Below are 20,892 nucleotides of genomic sequence, written 5' to 3'. Positions count from 1 at the left end.
CTTGGACAATTCAATGTTCATATCATTAGGTTGTAAGTTAATCAAGTGGAATATGAGGCCCTCAGTCTGAAGAATGGTCTCGACCCAAAACGTCTCCTATTCCTTTTCTCGAGAAATGCTGTCTGACCTGCTGAGTTACTCCAGCATTTTTGTGTCTATCTCTGGCATATGAGGTGCTGCTCGTCCAATTTGCACTGGGCCTCACTCTGGCAATGGAGGAGGCCCAGAACAGAAAGGTCAGTGTGGGAATGGGAAGGAAGGCAAGCTGCTCGATTGTTATAGACAATAGGTGCAGGAGTAGGCCATTTGGCCCTTCGAGCCAGCACCGCCATTCAATATGATCTTGGCTGATCATCCCCAATCAGTACCCCGTTCCTGCCTTCTCCCCATATCCCCTGACTCCGCTATTTTTATGAGCCCTCTCTAGCTCTTTCTTGAAAGCATCCAGAGAACCAGCCTCCACCGCCCTCTGAGGCAGAGAATTCCACAGATTGTTAAGCTACTCTGCTACCCAGAGGAACAGGGCTCAGAGCTGTGGAATCTGCGTTGTTTGACGCATTGACCTTCAGGCACAGATGCGTTGTCCTTGCTTCTGTCGATGACCAGAACACCGGCACTAGTTCCAATTCGAGCTGAATTAACACTAATCCAAGTGCTGACCAGGCAGGATGGGCAGAGCTCATCTAATATTTCACCATCAAAGCATTATATAGATTAATGCTGTAACCAAAATCTCATTGGTAACTCTAATGAAAGACTGAGCTGAAAGTGCAGTGTTGTGATTTTGTGCGGCAGCTTCTGATTCGGGCTCAGACTGTGACTCATTCCCACTGATGCTGCCTGCCTTCCTGTCCTGATCCAGTGCCCGTATTCATCGAGCCCTGTCCATGGGCATACTGTGCCCACCCAGTGGTCAACACAGTGCTGTGCCCAAACCCGTGTCAAGGTCCACCATCGTAGGGTGGCGCAGCGGTAGAGTTGCTGCCTCACAGCACCAGTCACCCGGGTCCGATGCTGACTACGGGCGCTGTCTGTACGGAGTTTGCACATTCTCTCTGTGACCTGCGTGGGTTTTCTCCGGGTGCTCCAGTTTCCTACCACACTCCAAAGACTGCCTGCCTTCCTGTCCTGTCCTGTCCTTCCTATACCCAGCCACTGACACCCTCCTCCGCCTAGCGGAGTTGGTCCTCACCCTCAACAACTTTACGTTTGACTCCTCCCATTTCCTCCAAACACAAGGCGTAGCTATGGGCACACACATGGGCCCCAGCTACGCCTGCCTCTTTGTCGGGTACGTTGAACAATCCTTGTTCAATACGTACCAGGGCCCCATCCCCGACCTCTACCTCCGTTACATTGACGACTGCTTTGGGGCCACCTCCTGCACCCACACACAACTGACTGACTTCATCCACTTCACCACCAACTTCCACCCGGCACTCCAATACACCTGGACCATTTCCGACACTTCCCTACCATTCCTTGACCTCACCATCTCCATCGCAGGGGACAGACTTCTGACCGACATACACTACAAACCAACTGACTCACATGGCTATCTGGACTACACGTCTTCCCACCCTGCCCCCTGTAAAGACTCCATCCCCTACTCCCAATTCCTCCGCTTACGCCGCATCTGCTCCCAGGATGAGACGTTCCACACCAGGGCATCGGAAATGTCCTCGTTCTTCAGGGAACGGGGATTCCCCTCCGCCACCATAGATGAGGCTCGCACCAGGGTCTCATCCATACCCCACAACACTGCTCTCTCTCCCCATCCCCGCACTCGCAACAAGGGCAGAGTCCCCCTAGTCCTCACCTTTCACCCCTCCAGCCGGCAAATACAACAAATAATCCTCCGCCATTTCCGCCACCTCCAACGTGACACCACTCGCCACATCTCCCCCTATGTCTGCCTTCCGCAAAGACCGCTCCCTCCGCAACTCCCTTGTCAATTCTTCCCTTCCCTCCCGTACCACCCCCTCCCCGGGCACTTTCCGTTGCAACCGCAAGAAATGCAACACCTGTCCCTTCACCTCCCCCCTCGACTCCATTCAAGGACCCAAGCAGTCGTTCCAGGTGCGACAAAGATTCACCTGTATCTCCTCCAACCTCATCTACTGCATCCGCTGCTCTAGATGTCAGCTGATTTACATCGGGGAGACTAAGCGGAGGTTGGGCGATCGTTTCGCCGAACACCTCCGCTCAGTCCGCAATAACCTACCTGAACTCCCGGTGGCTCAGCACTTCAACTCCCCCTCGCATTCCCAATCCGACCTCTCTGTCCTGGGTCTCCTCCATTGCCAGAGTGAGCAACACCGGAAATTGGAGGAACAGCACCTCATATTCCGCCTGGGTTGCTTGCGTCCGGATGGCATGAATGTTGAATTCTCCCAGTTTTGCTAGCCCTTGCTGTCTCCTCCCCTTCCTTAACCCTCGAGCTGTCTCCTCCCATCCCCCTGCCCTCGGGCTCCTCCTCCTCCCTTTTTCCTTCCTTCACCCCCCCAGCCCCCATCAGTCTGAAGAAGGGTTTCGGCCCGAAACGTCACCTATTTCCTTCGCTCCATAGATACTGCTGCACCCGCTGAGTTTCTCCAGCATTTTTGTGTACCTTCGATCTTCCAGCATCTGCAGTTCCTTCTTGAACACACTCCAAAGACTTACAAGGTTGTAGGTTAATTGTCTTCTGTAAATTGTCTCTAGTGTGTAGGATTATATTAGTTGGCAGGGATCGTTGGTCAGCGCGGACTCAGTGGGCTGAAGGACCTGGTTCTGCGCTGTAACACTAATGTCCAAAGTCGCCCATCAGATGGAAACACTAGCCCCCCCTCCCCACCAACTGCAGCCAAGACGCCAGACACCGCTTCTTCTCCCCGCTCCCGTCCGGCAGAAGATACAGAAGCTTGAAAGCGCGCACCACCAGACTCAGGAACAGCTTCTTCCCCTCTTGTATCAGGCTTCTGAACGGTCCTTCCATAAGCTAGGGTCCTGTCCGATTCACCTCTACCCCATTGTGGACATTGGACTTTGTCTGTGGAACCGATGCGCTACTATATTCAGAGTTATACGATATTCAGCACTTTGTATCTTCCCCTTTGTTCTACCTATTGTACTTGAGTTTGACGATTATATTTATGTATGGTACTATCTGATCTTATTGGATAGCGTGTAAAACAAAGCTCTTCACTGTACCTCAGTACACGTGACAATAATAGGCCTAAACATGAACATGGATGGGAAAGGCTGAGAAGAATTTGGGTCAAACGCAGGCAAATAGGATTGGCATAGACGGCATCTTGACGGCATGGATGAGTTCCAGAGAACTATTGAAAACCCAATGTGTCAGTACATCAGAATGCTGCCAGCTGAGATCACTGTTGGCTGAGCTCGTAGAGATTCCACTGCTACGTTAATTAGCAAGAAATAATTACGGACCTGGAGTATTTTGAAATCTTTGTTATATCTTGTTGGAATCGACCAATTAAACAGATGAGGGGAATAGAGAGGCTGAATGTACAGAGTCTTTTACCCTGGGTTGGGCAATCAAGAACCAAAGGACATAGGTTTAGGATGAGAGGGGACGGATTTAATAGGAACCTGAGGGGCAACTGTTTCACACAGAGGGTGGTGGGTGCATGGAACGAGCTGCCAGAGGAGGTAGTTGAGGCAGGGACTATAACAGCAATTAACAGACATTTGGACAGGTACGTGGATAGGACAGGTTATGAAGGATATGGGTCAAACGCAGGCAGGCGGGACTAGTGTAGATGGGGCATGTTGGTCGGCAGGGACGAGTTGGGCTGAAGGGCCTGTTTCCATGTTGTATGACTCTATGACCATGTACCACAGGTCCAGAACAGGACAGAACACAAGAGTTTCTGGACCACAGAATGCCAGACGAGAGAGTTTCAATCTGTCAGAGTAACTTCAGTCAAAGAGTTTAATTATTTACATAAATCCAAACCACCACCAGGAGTTTGTAGCCGCTCCGAGTTCCAATGGAAATTGATGATTTAAAAAGATACTAATTCCTATCACACATTGTCCCAGAGTTAAAAAATACCCTTGACATGTGGCTGGCTACATTCCTAAGGGTATTTCTGTGGTCATATTGGAGGGATGCAGACACAAAGAACTGCAGATGCTGCTTTACAAAAAAAGACACAAAGTGCTGGAGTAACTCAGCGGGTCAGGCAGCATCTGTGGAGAACATGGATAGGTGACGTTTCACAGAGTGCTGGAGTAACTCAGCGGGTCAGGCAGCATCTGTGGAGAACATGGATAGGTGACGTTTTGGGTCGGGACCAATCAAAACCTCCCTTCACCTGTATCCACCTATCACTTGTCCGTCTTTGTCCGACCTTACGTGCAGCACGGTGGCGCAGCAGTAGAGTTGCTGCCTCACAGCGGCAGAGACCCGGGCTCGATCCTGACTATGGGTGCTGTCTGTGTGGAGTTTGTACGTTCTCCTTGTGACCCACGTGGGTTTCTTCCGTCCCACATTGTAAATGGTCCCTAATGTGTATAATTGTGTCAGTGTACAGGGATCGCTGGTCGGCGTGCACTCTGGTGGCTGAAGGGCCTGTTTCTGCGCTGCATCTCTAAACTCTGAACACATCTTTTTTTTCTGCTGTCTTTCACCGACTACAATCTGAAGTAGATTACAGTCTGAAGAAGGGTCCTGACCCAAAATGTCAACCGCTGCCTGACCCATGGAGCTACTGTGTCTAATCCTGTGGACATATTTATCTAAAGCAATGAAACATTATGGTGACACATTATAGTTTTGCTCACCTCTGTTTGGGCAGGGCTAACTGGTCTTGAGTCTTATGTTTTTTTTTAAAAGTCAGTAAAAACATCTTATCCCTATGAATGAATAGAAAAGATTCAAAGACACAAAAGGAATGAATCCATAAATAGTCGGCACTTTATACAGAGCCTGCAGAGTTTGTCCGTGTGTAGAAGTGTCACGGCTGTGCCCGTTACAGCACCATTGCCCACTCACGCTCGGCCTGAAGCAGCTGAATAACCACGCGGCCACCGGGATTGGGGAATGGGCCCGTGGCAACCAAGTCTTCCTCCGCGCTAGCCCTCGACTGGAAGGGCACAGGTTGGAGGCATCCGGGCAGCGCCAGGCAGTGTGCGTGGAGAGGGGAGGGAGCCACGTGCCGCGTGCTGGAACCTGCACCGTTTCCAAGACACCTCGCTACCTCAGCCACAGCAACGCCTCCCCACACACCCGCACCCACACCAAAATAGAAAGCTGTCTTCAAGTCAACTGTAATAAATAGGAGCGTCCGTACAAAAATAAAATTTAAAAAAGAATGGGGAAGCGTGGGCGGTGTTCCGACTTTCAGCGTGAGTATTCCCGCAGGATAAGGAGCCGACGCTCAGTTCCCTCTCCCTTGGCCCGTGAGCAAGGTAACGCCCGCCGCAGGATGCGTCCCCACATTCCCACTGACTGCGGGACTGGATGGGAAAGCGCTGGGACGCTTCAGAATCCCTCCTCCTCCTCCACTTCAAAACCATAATCTGGGGGCAGAAAAACACAGCATGTCAACATTCAAAAGTGAAAACTATCTCGGTAATCTGCTCATTTTCCACAAGAACTTTAGTTTAGTTTTATACAGGATGAAAACAGGTCCTTCGGCCCACCGAGTCCACGCCGACCAGCGATCACCCGTTCACACTAGTTCTGTTATCCCACTTTCTCATCCACTCCCCGCACACGAGGGGCAATTTACCGAAAGCCTACAAACCTACAAACCCGCACGTCTTTGGGATGTGGGAGGAAACCGGAGCATGCAGTCACAGGGAGAACTTGCAAACTCCACACAGACAGCCCATCAAGTCTACTCGCCATTCAAACATGGCTGATCTATACTTCCCTCTCAACTCCATTCTCCTGCCCTTCCCATAATCCTTGATGCCCTTACTAATCAAGAATTTATCAATCTCCGCTTTAAAAATATCCATTGACTTTGCCTTCACCACCATCTTTTGCAATGAATTTCATATATTCATAAGAGATAGGAGTAGAATTAGGCCATTCGGCCCATCAAATCTACTCCACCATCCAATCATGGCTGATCTATCTCTCCCTCCTAACCCCATTCTCCTGCCTTCTTCCCATAACCCCTGCACCCGTACTAATCAAGAATCTATCTATCTCTGCCTTAAAAATATCCACTGACTTGGCCTCCACAGCCTTCTGTGGCAAAGAACTCCACAGATTCACCACCCTCTGATTAAAGAAATTCCTCCTCATCTCCTTCCTAAACGCTCATCATATGTCAATCTAATTCCTGGGATCATTCCTGTAAACATCCTCTGGACCCTCTCCAGAGCCAGCACATCCTTCCTCAAATATGGTGCCCAAAATGGCTCACAATATTCCAAATGCGGCCTGACCAGCGCCTTATAGAGCCTCAGCATTACAGCCCTGTTTTTGTATACAAGCCCTCGTGAAATAAATGCTAGCATTGAGTTTGCTTTCTTTACTACCGATTCGACTTGCAGATTAACTTTTTGGGAATCCTGCACCAGCACTCCCAGGTCCCTTTGCACCTCCGATTTCTGAATTCTCTCCCCATAAAAACAGTTTTTATCCACGAGTAGTTGCTCTACTCAACAGCCAAAAATCTGTAGCCTCCCTTTGATCTGGTATTTTGTTGGTTCACATGCTTGATCAATGGTGTTTTATCATGAATGTTTTATTATTATTAATGTTTAGTGTTTTCTGAGTCATTTGTAACTGTCACTGTATGTCATGTTGTTACTTGTGGGTGGAGCACCAAGGCAAATTCCTTGTATGTGAATACTTGGCCAATAAACTTACTTACTTACTTACTTACTTACATTTAGAAAATAGTCTACGCCTTTATTCCTGCTACCAAAATGCATGACTCCACACTTTGCTACACTATATTCCATCTGCCACTTCTCTGCCCACTCTCCCAACCTGTCCAAGTCCTTCTGCAGAGTCCCTGCTTTCTCTACACTACCTGCCCCTCCACCTATTTTCGTATCATCCGCAAACTTGGCCACAAAGTCTTCAATCCCCTCGTCCAAATCATTAATATACAACGTGAAGAGTAGCGGCCCCAGCACCGACCCCTGCGGAACTCCACTAGTCACTGGCAGCCAACCAGTAAAAGCCCCCTTTATTGCCACTCTTTGTCTTCTGCCATCCAGCCAACCTGCGATCCACGCTAGTATCTGCCCTTTGATACCATGGGCTCTCATCTTCCTTAGCAGCCTCACGTGTGTGGCACCTTATCAAAGGCTTTCTGAAAATCTAAGTAAACAACACCTACTGACTCTCCCTTGTCTGTCCTGCTATTTACTTCAAAGAATTCCAGCAGATTTGTTAGGCAAGACTTCCCCTTGACAAAGCCATGCTGACTTCCGCCTATTGTAGCGTGAACTTCTAGTGATTCTTGAAATATCACTATCAATGCCTCCACAATCTCTAAAGCTACCTCTTTCAGAACGCTAGTGTGCAGTCCATCCGGCCCAGGTGACTTATCCACCATCAGCTTCCCAAGCACCTTCTCCCCAGTAATAGCCACTCCACTAACTTCCACCCCCTGCCTCTCTTGAATATCAGGCACGTTGCTGGTGTCTTCCACTGTGACGACCGATGCAGAAAGGTTATTCAACTCCTCTGCAATTTCTTCATTCCCCATTAACACTTCTCCTGCATCAACCTCCAGCGGCCCAACGTCCACTCTTGCCTCTTTCTTACTCTTTATATAACTGAAGAAACTCTTTACTATCTTCTTTGCCTAGCTTACCTTCATTTTTCATCTTGTCTCCCGTATTGTCTTTTTAGTTACCCTCTGTTGTTCTTTGAAAGTTTCCCAATCCTCGGGCTTCCCACTAATCTTTGCTATGTTATACGCCTTCTCTTTTAGCTTTATACTGCCCTTGACTTCCCTTGTCAGCCACGGTCGCCTCTTTCTCCCCCGTGAATCTTTCTTCCTCTTTGGAATGTAAAGATCCTGCCTCTTCCGGATTATTCCCAGAAATTCCTGCCATTGCAGTTCCACCGTCATCCCTGCTAGGGTCCCTATCCAGTTAACTTTGGCCAGCACCAGCCTCATGCCTCTGTAGTCCACTTTGCTCAGCTGCAATACTGATTCAATTTACTATCCTCCGGTTAAATAAATTCCCCCTCATCTCCATTGTAAAGGTACGTCCTTTCATTCTGAGGCTGTGCCAATAGACAATAGGTGCAGGAGTAGGCCATTCGGCCCTTCGAGCCAGCACTGCCATTCAATGTGACCATGGCTGATAATCCCCAATCAGTACCCCGTTCCTGCCTTCTATCCATATCCCCTGACTCCGCTATCTTCAAGAGCCCTATCTAGCTCTCACTTGAAAGTATCCGGAGAACCGGCCTCCACCGAGGCAGAGAATTCCACAGACTCACAACTCTCTGTGAGAAAAAAGTGTTTCCTAGTCTTCGTTCTAAATGGCCAACCCCTTATTCTTAAATTGCGTGTGGCCCCTGGCTCTGGACTCTCCCAACATTGGGAACATGTTTCCTGCCTCTAGCGGGTTCAAATCTTATATGTTTCAATAAGATCCCCTCTCATCCATGATCACATTGAATGGCGGTGCTGGCTCGAAGGGCCGAATGGCCTACTCCTGCATCTATTTATCTATGTTTCATTTTTTCTATGTTTCTATCCATCTAAACTCCAGAGTGTACAAGCCCAGCCCTGTGATCCTAGACTGTCCCATGCACCAACTGATGTTTGTCCAGCCTCTCTCTCCTTGTGGCAGCAGAGCTGGTTGAGTGTGGGGAGATGAGCGGGCAACCCACCATTGCCGCCAATCAGCTGCAGGGCACTCAGGCAGTTCTCCTCTTCTTCCTCCTGCTCCTCCTCCTCCTCCACCTCCACCTCCTCCTCATTGTAGAGCACGGGGCCACTCTCCACCAGCACGGCCCCTGGCTGCGCCGCCTGCTCCACCGCCGGTCCCGACTCCGCTGCAGGGCTCTGTGGGGCACAGTTACAGTGTCACGCGCACCGAGGTACAGTGAAAAGCTTTTTGCTGCGTGCTATCCAGTCAGCGGAAAGACAATACATGATTACAATCGAGCCATTCACAGCGTACAGAAACATGATATGGGAATAACGTTTAGTGCAAAGTAAAGCCAGCAAACTCTGATAATAATAATAATAATAATAATAATAATAATAATAATAATAATAATAATAATAATAATTATTATTATTATTATTATAATAATAATAAATTCTTTATTGATCCCTTCGGGGAAATTCAGATGTCCAGAAGCCCCCAACCAACAAACCCACATTCAAAACGAACGCAGACAGAAAATACATAAAATACAATGTGGACAATACCTGAGAGCAATAAATACTTAAAAAGACCAATAATTAACAATTAAAAAAAAAAAAAAAATGATAGTCTGAAGGGCATGTCCCGCTTGGCGATGTTTTCGGCGACTGCCGTCATCATTGACGGACGGATCAGGTCGCCGGCATGATGATGCGCGGTGTTTTTACAAGTGTCGCAACATTTTTTTTTGTCGCCGCCGAGATTTTCAAAATCTTGCTGACAACTGATATGACGCCGGCAGTTGCCGAGAAAAATGGCCAAGTGGAACAGGCCCTTTAGTGTCTCCAATAAGGTAGATAGTATTCAGGACTGCTCCCTGGTTACGATGGGATGATTCAGTTGCCTGATACCAGCTGGGAAGAAACTGTCTCTGAATCCGGACACAACAACCAGCGATAAACCACACTGATGCGATCGCCAGGGAGGGACACCAACATCAGGACACTGAGGGAACTCACACGTGATCCCACTGACTCTCCCAAACCTCCACAGATGTATCATAGCAAGCACACTGCATCACAGCTTGCTTTGGGAACGGCTCTGCCCAAGACTGCAGGATATTGCAGAGAGTTGTGGACGTTCATTTAGAACGGAGACGAGGAAAAACTTTTTCACACAGAGAGTTGTGGGTCTGTGCCATTCTCTGCCTCAGAAGGTGGTGTTTGGACACACTAGAAGCAGGAAACATGTTCCCGATGTTGGGGGAGTCCAGAACCAAATGCCACAGTTTGAGAATAGGGAGTAAGCCATTAAGAACGGAGACAAGGAAACACTTTTCTCACAGAGAGTGGTGAGTCTGTGGAATTCTCTGCCTCAGAGGGCGGTGGAGGCAGGTTCTCTGGGTGGTTTCAAGAGAGAGCTAGATAGGGCTCTTAAAGATAGTGGAGTCCGGGGATATGGGGCGAAGGCAGGAACGGGGTACTGATTGGGGATGATCAGCCATGATCACATTGAATGGCGGTGCTGGCTCGAAGGGCCGAATGGCCTACTCCTGCACCTAGTGTCTATTGTCTATTGTCTAGGCCGGTTCTCTGGATACTTTCAAGAGACAGTAAAGCCCCTGTCCCACTCTCCCGAGTTACTCACAAACGAGTTTTCCCCTTGATTCAGACTCAGTGAATGCCCGTTGCGAGTCCGTAGGAGTCCGTAGATATTTCGTAGCGGCTCGTAATGCCAGCCGTAGGTACTCGGGGCATCAGGTAAGTTGGGGCGTTTTTCAGCATGTTGAAAAATGTCCACGAGTAAAATAAATAGCCCCGAGTACCTACGGCTGGCTATTACCGTAATTCTCCCGAGTTTGAATCAAGGGGAAAACTCGGGAGAGTTCGTGAGCAACTTGGGAAAGTGGGACAGGGCCTTTAGATAGAGCCATTAAAGATAGCGGAGTCAGGGGATGTGGGGAGAAGGCAGAAACGGGGTACTGATTGTGGATGATCAGCCATGATCACATTGAACTGGTTCGAAGGGCCGAATGACCTACTCCTGCACCTATTGTCTATTGTCTATAGCCCGGTCCATCACACAGACCAGACTCCCCAAACGTCACCTGTCCATTCCCACCACAGATGCTGCCCGACCTGCTGAGTTGTTCCAGTATGTTTGCATTTTGTTCAAGATTCCAGCATCTGCAGTTCTTTGTGTCTCCTCTGTGTTTCTCTGCGAGGAGAGTCTTTCCCTTTCACTGACTGTAATGGACGCTACAATAGGATGTGTGTCCCTGTCACTAGTAACGAGCTTTAGTTACTGCATCAGGAGCAATTCCCAACACGCCAGCAGGCTGTACGGAAAGTCAAATGTATGTTCATCATGACTAAAATGCAGCAACGCAGATGAAGCAATTCGAGCTTTGTTTAAACGACTGACAGAGGTAGATCAGCCAGGTGCCCAGACCATGCTGCCTGTTTGAGGTGAGACAGACCCTGGGCAGAGTGAAACTGAGGAGGGCTTCTCCTCTAGCCAGTCAGCCTCGGCGCAGGGCGATGAGTCCCACATCACTGAGCCTGGCGGCATGGGAGGGGTGAGGGGCAGTCCCAGAGCACAGGCCCCCCCTGGTCACTGGACCCACTGCAATCCCACCTCACTGGAGCCAGTTCGGACAGACCCGCAACACTGGTACCGAAGCAAGCACATGCCTCTGGACCCACTGCAGACAATCCCACATCACTGGATTCAGTGCAGTCCCACATCACTGGATCCAGTGCAGACAATCCCACATCACTGGAGCCAGTGCAGACAATCCCACATCACTGGAGCCAGTGCAGACAATCCCACATCACTGGAGCCAGTGCAGACAACCCCACATCACTGGAGCCAGTGCAGACAATCCCACATCACTGGAGCCAGTGCAGACAATCCCACATCACTGGAGCCAGTGCAGTCCCACATCACTGGAGCCAGTGCAGACAATCCCACATCACTGGAGCCAGTGCAGACAATCCCACATCACTGGATTCAGTGCAATCCCACATCACTGGAGCCAGTGCAGACAATCCCACGTCACTGGATTCAGTGCAATCCCACATCACTGGAGTCAGTGCAGACAATCCCACACCACTGGATCCAGTTCAGCCCCACTTCACTGGAGCCAGTGCAGACCCACACCATTGGATCCAGTGCAGCCCCACATCACTGGAGCCAGTGCAGACAATCCCATACCACTGGGTCCAGTGCAGTCCCACATCATTGGACCACACTGAGCCCTGTCTCTCAGGGTCTAAGGAGAGAATGAAGAAAGCATCTTACCTCACTGGCCGCCACCTTCTTCAGAGGAACAGCAGAAATCAGTGGTCGGAGCCTGGAACACAAGGCGAGCAATAAGGCTAGTGTTCAGTAAAGCATGCTGAGCTAACCCTGCACTGGTGGATCTACAGACCCACGTACACCCAGTGACACCACCCTCCATGTTCACTATTGACAGAGAGCTTCAACTCTAGATTAGAGGGTTTCAGCTGCAGGGAGAAGTTGCAGACGTGGAACATCAGAGGCTGCGTGGAGACTTGATAGAAGTCTATCAAATTATGAGGCATAGATAGGGTAGACAGTCAGAACCTACGTCCCAGGATGGAGATGTCCAGCACTAGAGGACATGGCTATAAGGTACAGGAATAGAAACAGGCCCTTCCCTTCGGCCCACGGAGTCCATGCCGGCCAGCAATCACCGCGCACCCGTAGTCAGGGTCGAACCCGGGTTTCTGGCGCTGTGAGGCAGCAACTCTACCGCTGCACCACCATGCTGCCCTAAACACTTCTGTGAAGCACGTTGGTCAGTCTGCTGAAGGTTTATTTTTGATTAGTTTATTGTCACGTGTAGCAGGGTACAGTGAGCAGCTTTTGTTGCGTGCTAACCAGTCAGTATTAGCGAGGATGGTCACTGCTGGCCGACAAAAACTGCTGGAGAAACTCAGCGGGTGAGGCAGCATCTATGGAGCGAAGGAATAGGTGACGTTTCGGGTCGAAACCCTTCTTCAGACTGTGGGGGTGGGGGAAGAAGAAAGGAAGAGGCGGAGACAGTGCGCTGTGGGAGAGCTGGGAAGGGGAGGGGAAGGAGGGAGAAAGCAAGGACTACCTGAAATTAGAGAAGTCAATGTTCATACCGCTGGGGTGTAAACTACCCAAGCAAAATATGAGGTGCTGCTCCTCCAATTTATGGTGGGACTCACTCTGGCCATGGAGGAGGCCCAGGACAGAAAGGTGGGTTTGGGAATGGGAGGGGGAGTTGAAGTGCTGAGCCACCGGGAGATTAAGGTGGTTACTGCTGGAATCATCTATGATTCACAGCCTCATCTATCCCCTGCCTCTCCTGGGAAACGAGTCATTAGGAGCAATCTGGCACTTGTTTTAAGCATCCCAGCACCATTGAGAGGTCCCTCTTGTTTTACACACATTACAGCTTCCCCACCGAGCGGCAGCACAATGCACATCAGACGGAGACAGAGCAATCTGACCCTGAAATTAGTTCATGTTGATTATTATTCACGAATGATGGCACTCTCTCTCTCACCGTTTAGAGGCAACCAGCTGAATGCAGTGAGAATTTACAACGACGAGTGTTTTGGATAAAGCAAAATGTTCCAAGAGTATTATCAAAGAAAGACCGAGCCACATAGTAGATATTGGAGTCACACAGCTCGCAAACAGGCCCTTCAGCCCAACTTGCCCATGCCGAGTAAGATGCCCCATCTAAGCTAGTCCCTGCATTTGGCCCATATCCCTCTAAACATTTCTTATCCATGTACCTGGAGGTAGGAAACATGTTCATGATGTTGGGGGAGTCCAGAACCAGGGGACACAGTTTAAGGGGTAGGCCATTTAGAACGGAGACAAGGAAACATTTCTTCTCATAGAGAGTTGTGAGTCTGTGGAATTCTCTGCCTCAGAGGGCGGTGGAGGCTGGTTCTCTGGATACTTTCAAGAGAGCTAGATAGGGCTCTTGAAGATAGCAGAGTCAGGGGATATGGGGAGAAGGCAGGAACGGGGTACTGATTGGGGATGATCAGCCATGATCACATTGAATGGCGGTGCTGGCTCGAAGGGCCGAATGGCCTACTCCTGCACCTATTGTCTATTGTCTGTCCAGGTGTCTTTTAAATGCTGTTACATCTGCTTCAACTACCCCCACTGACAGTTCGTTCCATACACGAGCACACTCTGTGTGAAAAAGTTGTCCCTCAGGTTCCTATTAAGTCTTTCCCCTCTCATCTTAAAACTATGGCCTCTGGTTCTTGATTCCCGACATTGGGTAAAATCTTCTGCACTTTCACCCTATCTCTTCCATTCATTATTTTATGCACCTCTATAAGTTCACCCCTCATCCTCCTGCACTCAACACACACTCAGGAACAGCTTCTTCCCCTCTTTTATCAGGCTTCTGAACGGTCCTTCCATAAGCTAGGGTACTGTCCGATTCAGCTCTACCCCATTGTGGACATTGGACTTTGTCTGTGGAACTGATGCACTACGATGCTGAGAACTATATTCTGCACTCTGTATCTTCCCCTTTGCTCCACCTATTGTACTTTGACAAATGTATTTATGTGCAGTATTGTCTGAAGTCTGAAGAAGTGTTCCGACCCAAAGCACCACCCATCGCTTCTCCCCAGAGATGCTGCCTGACCCGCTGAGTTACTCCAGCACTCTGTGTCTACCTTTGGTATTATCTGATCAGTTTGGATAGCATGCACGAGACAGCCTTTCACTGTACCTTGGTACAGGTGGCAATAATAAACGTGAAGCTCAATCATTGCATTGCCGGTACTGCCAGTACTCAGCACTCAGACAGCACGCGTGCTGTGCCAAACCTCTCAAAGCTGTCTGCTTGCCAGCAGGGAATGTGCAGCCGAGCGACTCGGCAAGAAGTGAATATACATATGTGAATCTGTGCTCAAACAGAGAGCAGGAGAAGTCTGTAACCTGTTACCGAGACAAAGGAGGCAGCAGGAAAATGCTATTAAAGCAGGTGGCGCGTGGAGAGAAGCGGAGGGTGGCAGCGGGCTGACACGCGTAACGCCTGCACGTGTGTGAGCAGCCTCTCCACCATCAACTTGCTCACACTCAGAGTGAGCAGGGAAACGGAGCCCCCAGAAAACCACATCTGCTCCTCCATCCATCGCTCACTGGTGCCTGACTGTCACCTGTGCAAACTTCACAGTGAAATTATTTTTCTTTTGCATCTACCTCAGAAGTGTAAGCACAATCCCCGATTAGCAAAGTGTACAGAAATAGTCCAATGAGACCGCGTGCAAGTGGCGACAGAGTTTGCCACCATTTTGAAAGTCCAGTCCGCGCTCTAGGTCCGCAGGAGCGGTGCCCGATCCAGGCGAGCCTCAGGCTGCTGCGGGGCCTCCAGCCATCGCCTCCCTTGGACGGGTGGATCGACCAGAGAACCCATGTCCATCTCCTCAATATATCACATATTATTTTAAAGAAAGGCAAGGTAGTTCTCCACAGAATCCTGGCAAAATATTTACCCCTCAGTCAATGCTCTATGCTGTATGTACAGGCGAATATTCTCTTGCGTAAGTTTGGTGCGTGTACTGATGTGGTGAAGATGTTGCTGTTTAGAGCATATTGCACACCACTCTATACTGCGCACGTGGTCAAACTACGGAAAGACAAGTTTGCAGAGACTAAAGGTGGCCTATAATGATGCCATGAGAACACTGCTAAGGAAACCTAGATGGTGTAGTGCTAGTGAAGTGTTTGTGGCTGCAGGAGTCAGTACTTTAGAAGCTAGCCTAGGAAATCACATGTATAAATTCATTTGCAGGATAAATGACTCTAAAAATGTAATTATCGTGGCCTTGTCAAACATAAGGTTTAGCACTACACGCTACCAATCCCACGTATCGCTGTCTCATTGTAGGACACTGATCTTTCTTTTTTATTCTGGATTTTAAATCATATATTGTGTTTTTTTCGTATATAATTTATGTTTTTTATGTGATATTAAGCTTTTATATGTATTTGATGGTGTTTTATAGCAATGTATTTTATGTAATGTTGTCCCTTGTCTGGACCTTGAGTGAAATAAAGTTTAATAATAATAATAATAATAATATAAAAACTAGGATAGACATAAGGAACTGCAGAAGTTTATTTACAAAAAAAAGACACAAAGTACTGGAACAAGGGTCCTGACCCAAGACATCACCTATCTGTGTTCTCCAGAGATGCTGCCAGACCCGCTGAGTTACTCCAGCACTTTGTGTCTTTAAAATAAATAACAGACTATGTGTCTGTGTAGCATTTGTGCATCAATTGCTTGGCATACTGCCAGCGCCAGACTCAGGAACAGCTTCTTCCCCTCTGTCATCAGGCTTCTGAACGGTCCTTCCATAAGCTAGGGTACTGTCCGATTCACCTCTACCCCATTGCGGACATTGGACTTTGTCTGTGGAACTGATGCTCTACAATGCTGAGAACTATATTCTGCACTCTGTATCTTCCCCTTTGCTCTACCTGTTGTACGAGTTTGGCTTGATTAATTTTACGTATAGTACTGTCTGATTTAATTGGATAGCATGCAAAACAAAGCTTTTCACTGTAGCTCGGTAACAACTCGAGAGCAGTCCTGAGCTACTATCTACCTCATTGGAGACCCTCGGGCTATCTTTGATCGGACTTTACTGGCTTTATCTTGCACTGAACGTTATTCCTTATATCCTGTTCACGGCTCGATTGTAATATAGTCTTTCTGCTGACTTGGATAGCACCCAACAAAAGCTTTTCACTGTACCGGGTGACAATAAACAAGCTTACACCTGACAATAAACTAAACGTGACAATAATAAACATAAACATGTGGGGGATGGGTTTGTGTGACATAGAAACATAGAAAATAGGTGCAGGAGGAGGCCATTCAGCCCTTCAAGCCAGCATCGCCATTCATTGTGATCATGGCTGATCGTCCCCAATCAATAACCCGTGCCTGCCTTCTCCCCATATCCCTTGATTCCACTAGCCCCTAGAGCTCTATCTAACTCTCTCTTAAATCCAAAGTAGACAAAATTGCTGGAGAAACTCAGCAGGTGAGGCAGCATCTATGGAGCGAAGGAAATAGGCAACGTTTCGGGCCGAAACCTTTCTTCAGACTTCAGGTTTCGGCCCGAAACATTGCCTATTTCCTTCGCTCCATAGATGCTGCCGCACCCGCTGAGTTTCTCCAGCAATTTTGTCTACCTCCAGCATCTGCAGTTCCTTCTTGAACATTCTCTCTTAAAACCCATCCAGTGACTTGGCCTCCACTGCCCTCTGTGGCAGGGAATTCCACAAATTCACAACTCTCTGGGCGAAAAAGTTTTTCTCACCTTAGTCTTAAATGGCTTCCCCTTTATTCTAAGACTGTGCCCCTGGGTAAGTCATTTATGACTGAGGTGAAAAAAAACTTTGAATAGTTACTTACCTAAAGTTGGAGAATTCAATGTTCATAATAATAATAATAATAATGGATGGGATTTATATAGCGCCTTTCTAATACTCAAGGCGCTTTACATCGCATTATTCATTCACTCCTCAGTCACACTCGGTGGTGGTAAGCTACTTCTGTAGCCACAGCTGCCCTGGGGCAGACTGACGGAAGCGTGGCTGCCAATCTGCGCCTACGGCCCCTCCGACCACCACCAGTCACTCACACACATTCACACACAGGCAAAGGTGGGTGAAGTGTCTTGCCCAAGGACACAACGACAGTATGCACTCCAAGCGGGATAATCATACTCCAAGCGGGATAATCATAATCATACCATTTGGGTTGTAAGCCACAGAAGTGTAGGTTCTGATGGAGGTGTTGATCCTCCAGTTTGCGTGTGGCCCCGTTGTGGCAGCGGAGGAGGCCCAGGGCAGAAAGGTCAGTGTGGGAACGGGAAGGGGAGTGAGCAACTAGCTGACAAGGTCAGCCTCATGCTTGTTTCAGCACTGACTCTGCTCAAATATTTGTCTCTTCAGCAGCTTCCCTCCCCTCACCTCAGTGCCAGGGGGTCGCTGGCCCATTCCTCCACCCCCCCCCCCCTAACTCCACCACCTCCATTATTCAACGACACAAGCCAAAAAATTAGCACTTGAAAAGGAGCTGCGGATGAGAGCAGCGAGAGTATCAATTATTTCACACACAGATTAGCAGGGACAAAGACAAAGAGTAAAACATATGCTGGTTGAAAGAAGGGAGCGGAAAAGGGCCTGAAGAAATCTTGTCATGTTCTAATGATTCCCTGTCCGTCCTGTGGCCTGCTATCTCTCAGCCAGATGGTCGATAGATGCAGGGAGAGAGACATCCAACTAAAGATGCCACCTCCAATCAATCAGCGCAAGGCAGTCTTCTGTAGTCAGACGTGAATGTCTCTGATTCTCACACACACCGAGCTCTCAACAGCAAGCGCTACCTTCAAATATTCAATCATCACCTTCCCTAGTTTGCTTTAACCTTTCTGCACTCTCTCCCCCCCTCCCCGAACTCAGTTTAGTTTGTTATCTGAAGAAGTCTGAACAGTCTGAAGAAGGGTCTCGAACCGAAACGCACCCATTCCTTCTCTCCAGAGATGCTGCCTGTCCCGCTGAGTTACTCCAGCTTTTTGTGCCTACCTTCGGTTTAAACCAGTATCTGCAGTTCCTTCCTACAGATTAGTTTATTGTCACGTGTACCGAGGTACAGTGGAAAAATTTTGTGCCGAGCTAACCAGTCAGTGGAAAGACAATACATGATTACAATCGAGCCATTCAGTGTACAGAAACGTAAGCGAATAACATTTAGTGCAAAATAAAGCCAGTAAAGTCCGATCAAAGATAGTCCAAGAGTCCCTGATGAGGTAACTCAAGAGTGCAGAGTGTTTAATTGTCATATGTACCGGAACGGAACAATGAAATTCTTACTAGAAGCCTCGGCGCAACAGGTTTGCAAATGGAAGATGGACACAGAGTGCTGGAGTAACTCCAAGTCCTTAGTGTAACCTGGCAGTTTTGCATAATATTCAGATATACCACACATAAATACAATCGTCAAACTCAAGTACAATAGTTAGAGCAATGGGGAAGACACTGAGATTTTATCGGGATGGTCTTTGTTTGGATCTGTGTTATCCCTGCTCTGTGAGTATATGACGGACCGTGTAAAGGGAATTAGCCCTTGTAAAGGGAATTAGTGTAATGAGGGGGTCGGCAACCTCCGTCCCCGGGCCGAATGCGGCCCGTAACCCGAAATCATCCGGCCAGCAAGCAGGCGGATTTTCCCCCCGTAATCATCCGGCCCGCCGAGTGCCCCGAGCCGCGGCCGAGTTCTGGCTGTACCGCATCCTGCGCAAAGCCGCCGGCACAGCCGCGCACCTTCTGTGAGCACGTTTAAGAAAGAACTGCAGATGCTGGAAAAACCGAAGGGAGACAAAAATGCCGGAGAAACTCAGCAGGTGAGACATGCGAGGATTGCACGAGGCTGCCTCACCCGCTGAGTTTCTCCAGCATTTTTTGTCTACCTTCTGTGAACACGTGATTTGATGCCTGACATCCAGGGCAGGATGGGAGCGGGATCCATGTGTACACGTGATAGATGTGGCCCGCCATCCGTTCACAGACATGAGTCCCAGCCCCCATGCAGCACAAGGTTGCCCACCCCTGGTGCTCAGGGACGCTTAGTTCTGTGTCTAATCTGTGCTGTCCCTGCCCTGGGGGTGTGGTGAGGATGTGCTACTTGGGTTTCTGATCAGTGCAGACCCTGCTCTGTGATGGGACTGCGGAGAGGAAACTTCACCCATTGCATTTTTAGCGATCGTTCTGTAATGTTTTGTTCAAAGAGTAGATATCTGTGGTTCTTTTGCTGGCACATTTCATCAGTTTAGACGAGCAGAGATCTCGTCTCTCACTTTCTTGTCCTTCAAGATGTAGTAACAAAGAACTGCAGGTGCTGGTTAATACAAAGTGCTGGAGCAACACAGCAGGCCAGGCAGCATCTCTGGACAACATGGATAAGTGACGATTCAGGTCGAGAACCAAACATTCCGATATTGTCTTCCCCTGCCTGGTTATAATAGTACTGCATTAGGATGTCCCATGCTCAATGGCTGGTTCTGATGGTCTTGAAGTACATTGTTTAATAGTATACCATCATACAGCATCAAGTCTCAATTGCCTTGTCAGTTTCCAAGGCCATTTTTTGAAGTGACTTTCTTAAGTGATACTGGCATCTCATGGTCTTAATGGGAATAACATGGTACATGGATAGGACAGGTTTTGAGGGATATGGACCAAGCGCAGGCAGGTGGGACTAGTGTAGCTGGGACATGTTGGCAAGTTGGGCCTATTTCCACACTGTATCACTCTATGACTCAGGACGTTTTTACCAGTCAAACTGTCCATGCAGGCCAAGAAATCCCAACTTATATGAAATACCCTACTCCTATCTGCCGGCATTTGGCCCATATCCCTCGAAACCTTTCATATCCATGCACCTGCCTCAACTATTTCCTTTGGCAGCTTGTTCCATATACCCACCACCCCCTGTGTGGCAAAGCTCATGTCAAATCTTTCCCCCTCACCTTAAGCCAATGTCTTCTGGTTCCGATTCCCTATCCCTGGGTAAAAGACTCGGTGCATTCACCCTATCTATTCCTCTCATGATTTTATACACCTCAATAAGACAGGTGCAGGGATAGGAAAGGTTTAGAGGGATATGGGCCAAGTGTGACCAGCGTAGATGGGTTGCCTTGGTCAGCATAGGCCAAAGTCCCACTGTTCCATAGTGTGGCACTCCTGTAGTCCCCTAGTACATAGTACTGGGGCCGAAGGGCCTGTTTCTGTGCTGTGTGGCTGGATGACTCTTAACACCCCTGTCTCTAACGCTGTCTCCTCTGGTCCCATGGCATAACTGAAAGACCAGCGCTTGTGACAATAGACAATAGACAATAGACAATTAGACAAGACAATAGACAAGTGACCAGATCAACAAAATCTTTCACTTCCCTCCGGCTACCCTGGTGAGCATATAGAAATATTCCGCATTTACAGCCGGGGGAACACTTTCTACAAATGCCTTCCATG

At 48.6% G+C, this 20,892-nt stretch overlaps 1 protein-coding gene across 2 annotated transcripts in view; it reads right to left on the bottom strand.

The window, feature by feature from the left end:
• Positions 1–4,905: 4,905 nt before the first annotated feature.
• The window catches only part of brf1 (BRF1 RNA polymerase III transcription initiation factor subunit), a 340,666-nt gene continuing 324,679 nt past the window's right edge, over positions 4,906–20,892 (bottom strand). For both annotated transcript variants that reach the window (XM_033027515.1, XM_033027516.1), the window contains 3 exons: positions 12,115–12,166; positions 8,831–9,005; positions 4,906–5,532 (listed from right to left, as the gene is read on the bottom strand). In XM_033027515.1, coding sequence (XP_032883406.1) covers positions 5,495–5,532; positions 8,831–9,005; positions 12,115–12,166 — 265 coding nt within the window. In that variant the 3' untranslated portion in view covers positions 4,906–5,494. The remainder of the gene's footprint in view (positions 5,533–8,830; positions 9,006–12,114; positions 12,167–20,892) is intronic.

This window comes from Amblyraja radiata, chromosome 9 (assembly GCF_010909765.2).
Source record: "Amblyraja radiata isolate CabotCenter1 chromosome 9, sAmbRad1.1.pri, whole genome shotgun sequence".
In the NCBI taxonomy this organism is placed as follows: domain Eukaryota; kingdom Metazoa; phylum Chordata; class Chondrichthyes; order Rajiformes; family Rajidae; genus Amblyraja; species Amblyraja radiata.
This window is presented reverse-complemented; position numbering and strand designations above follow the sequence as displayed.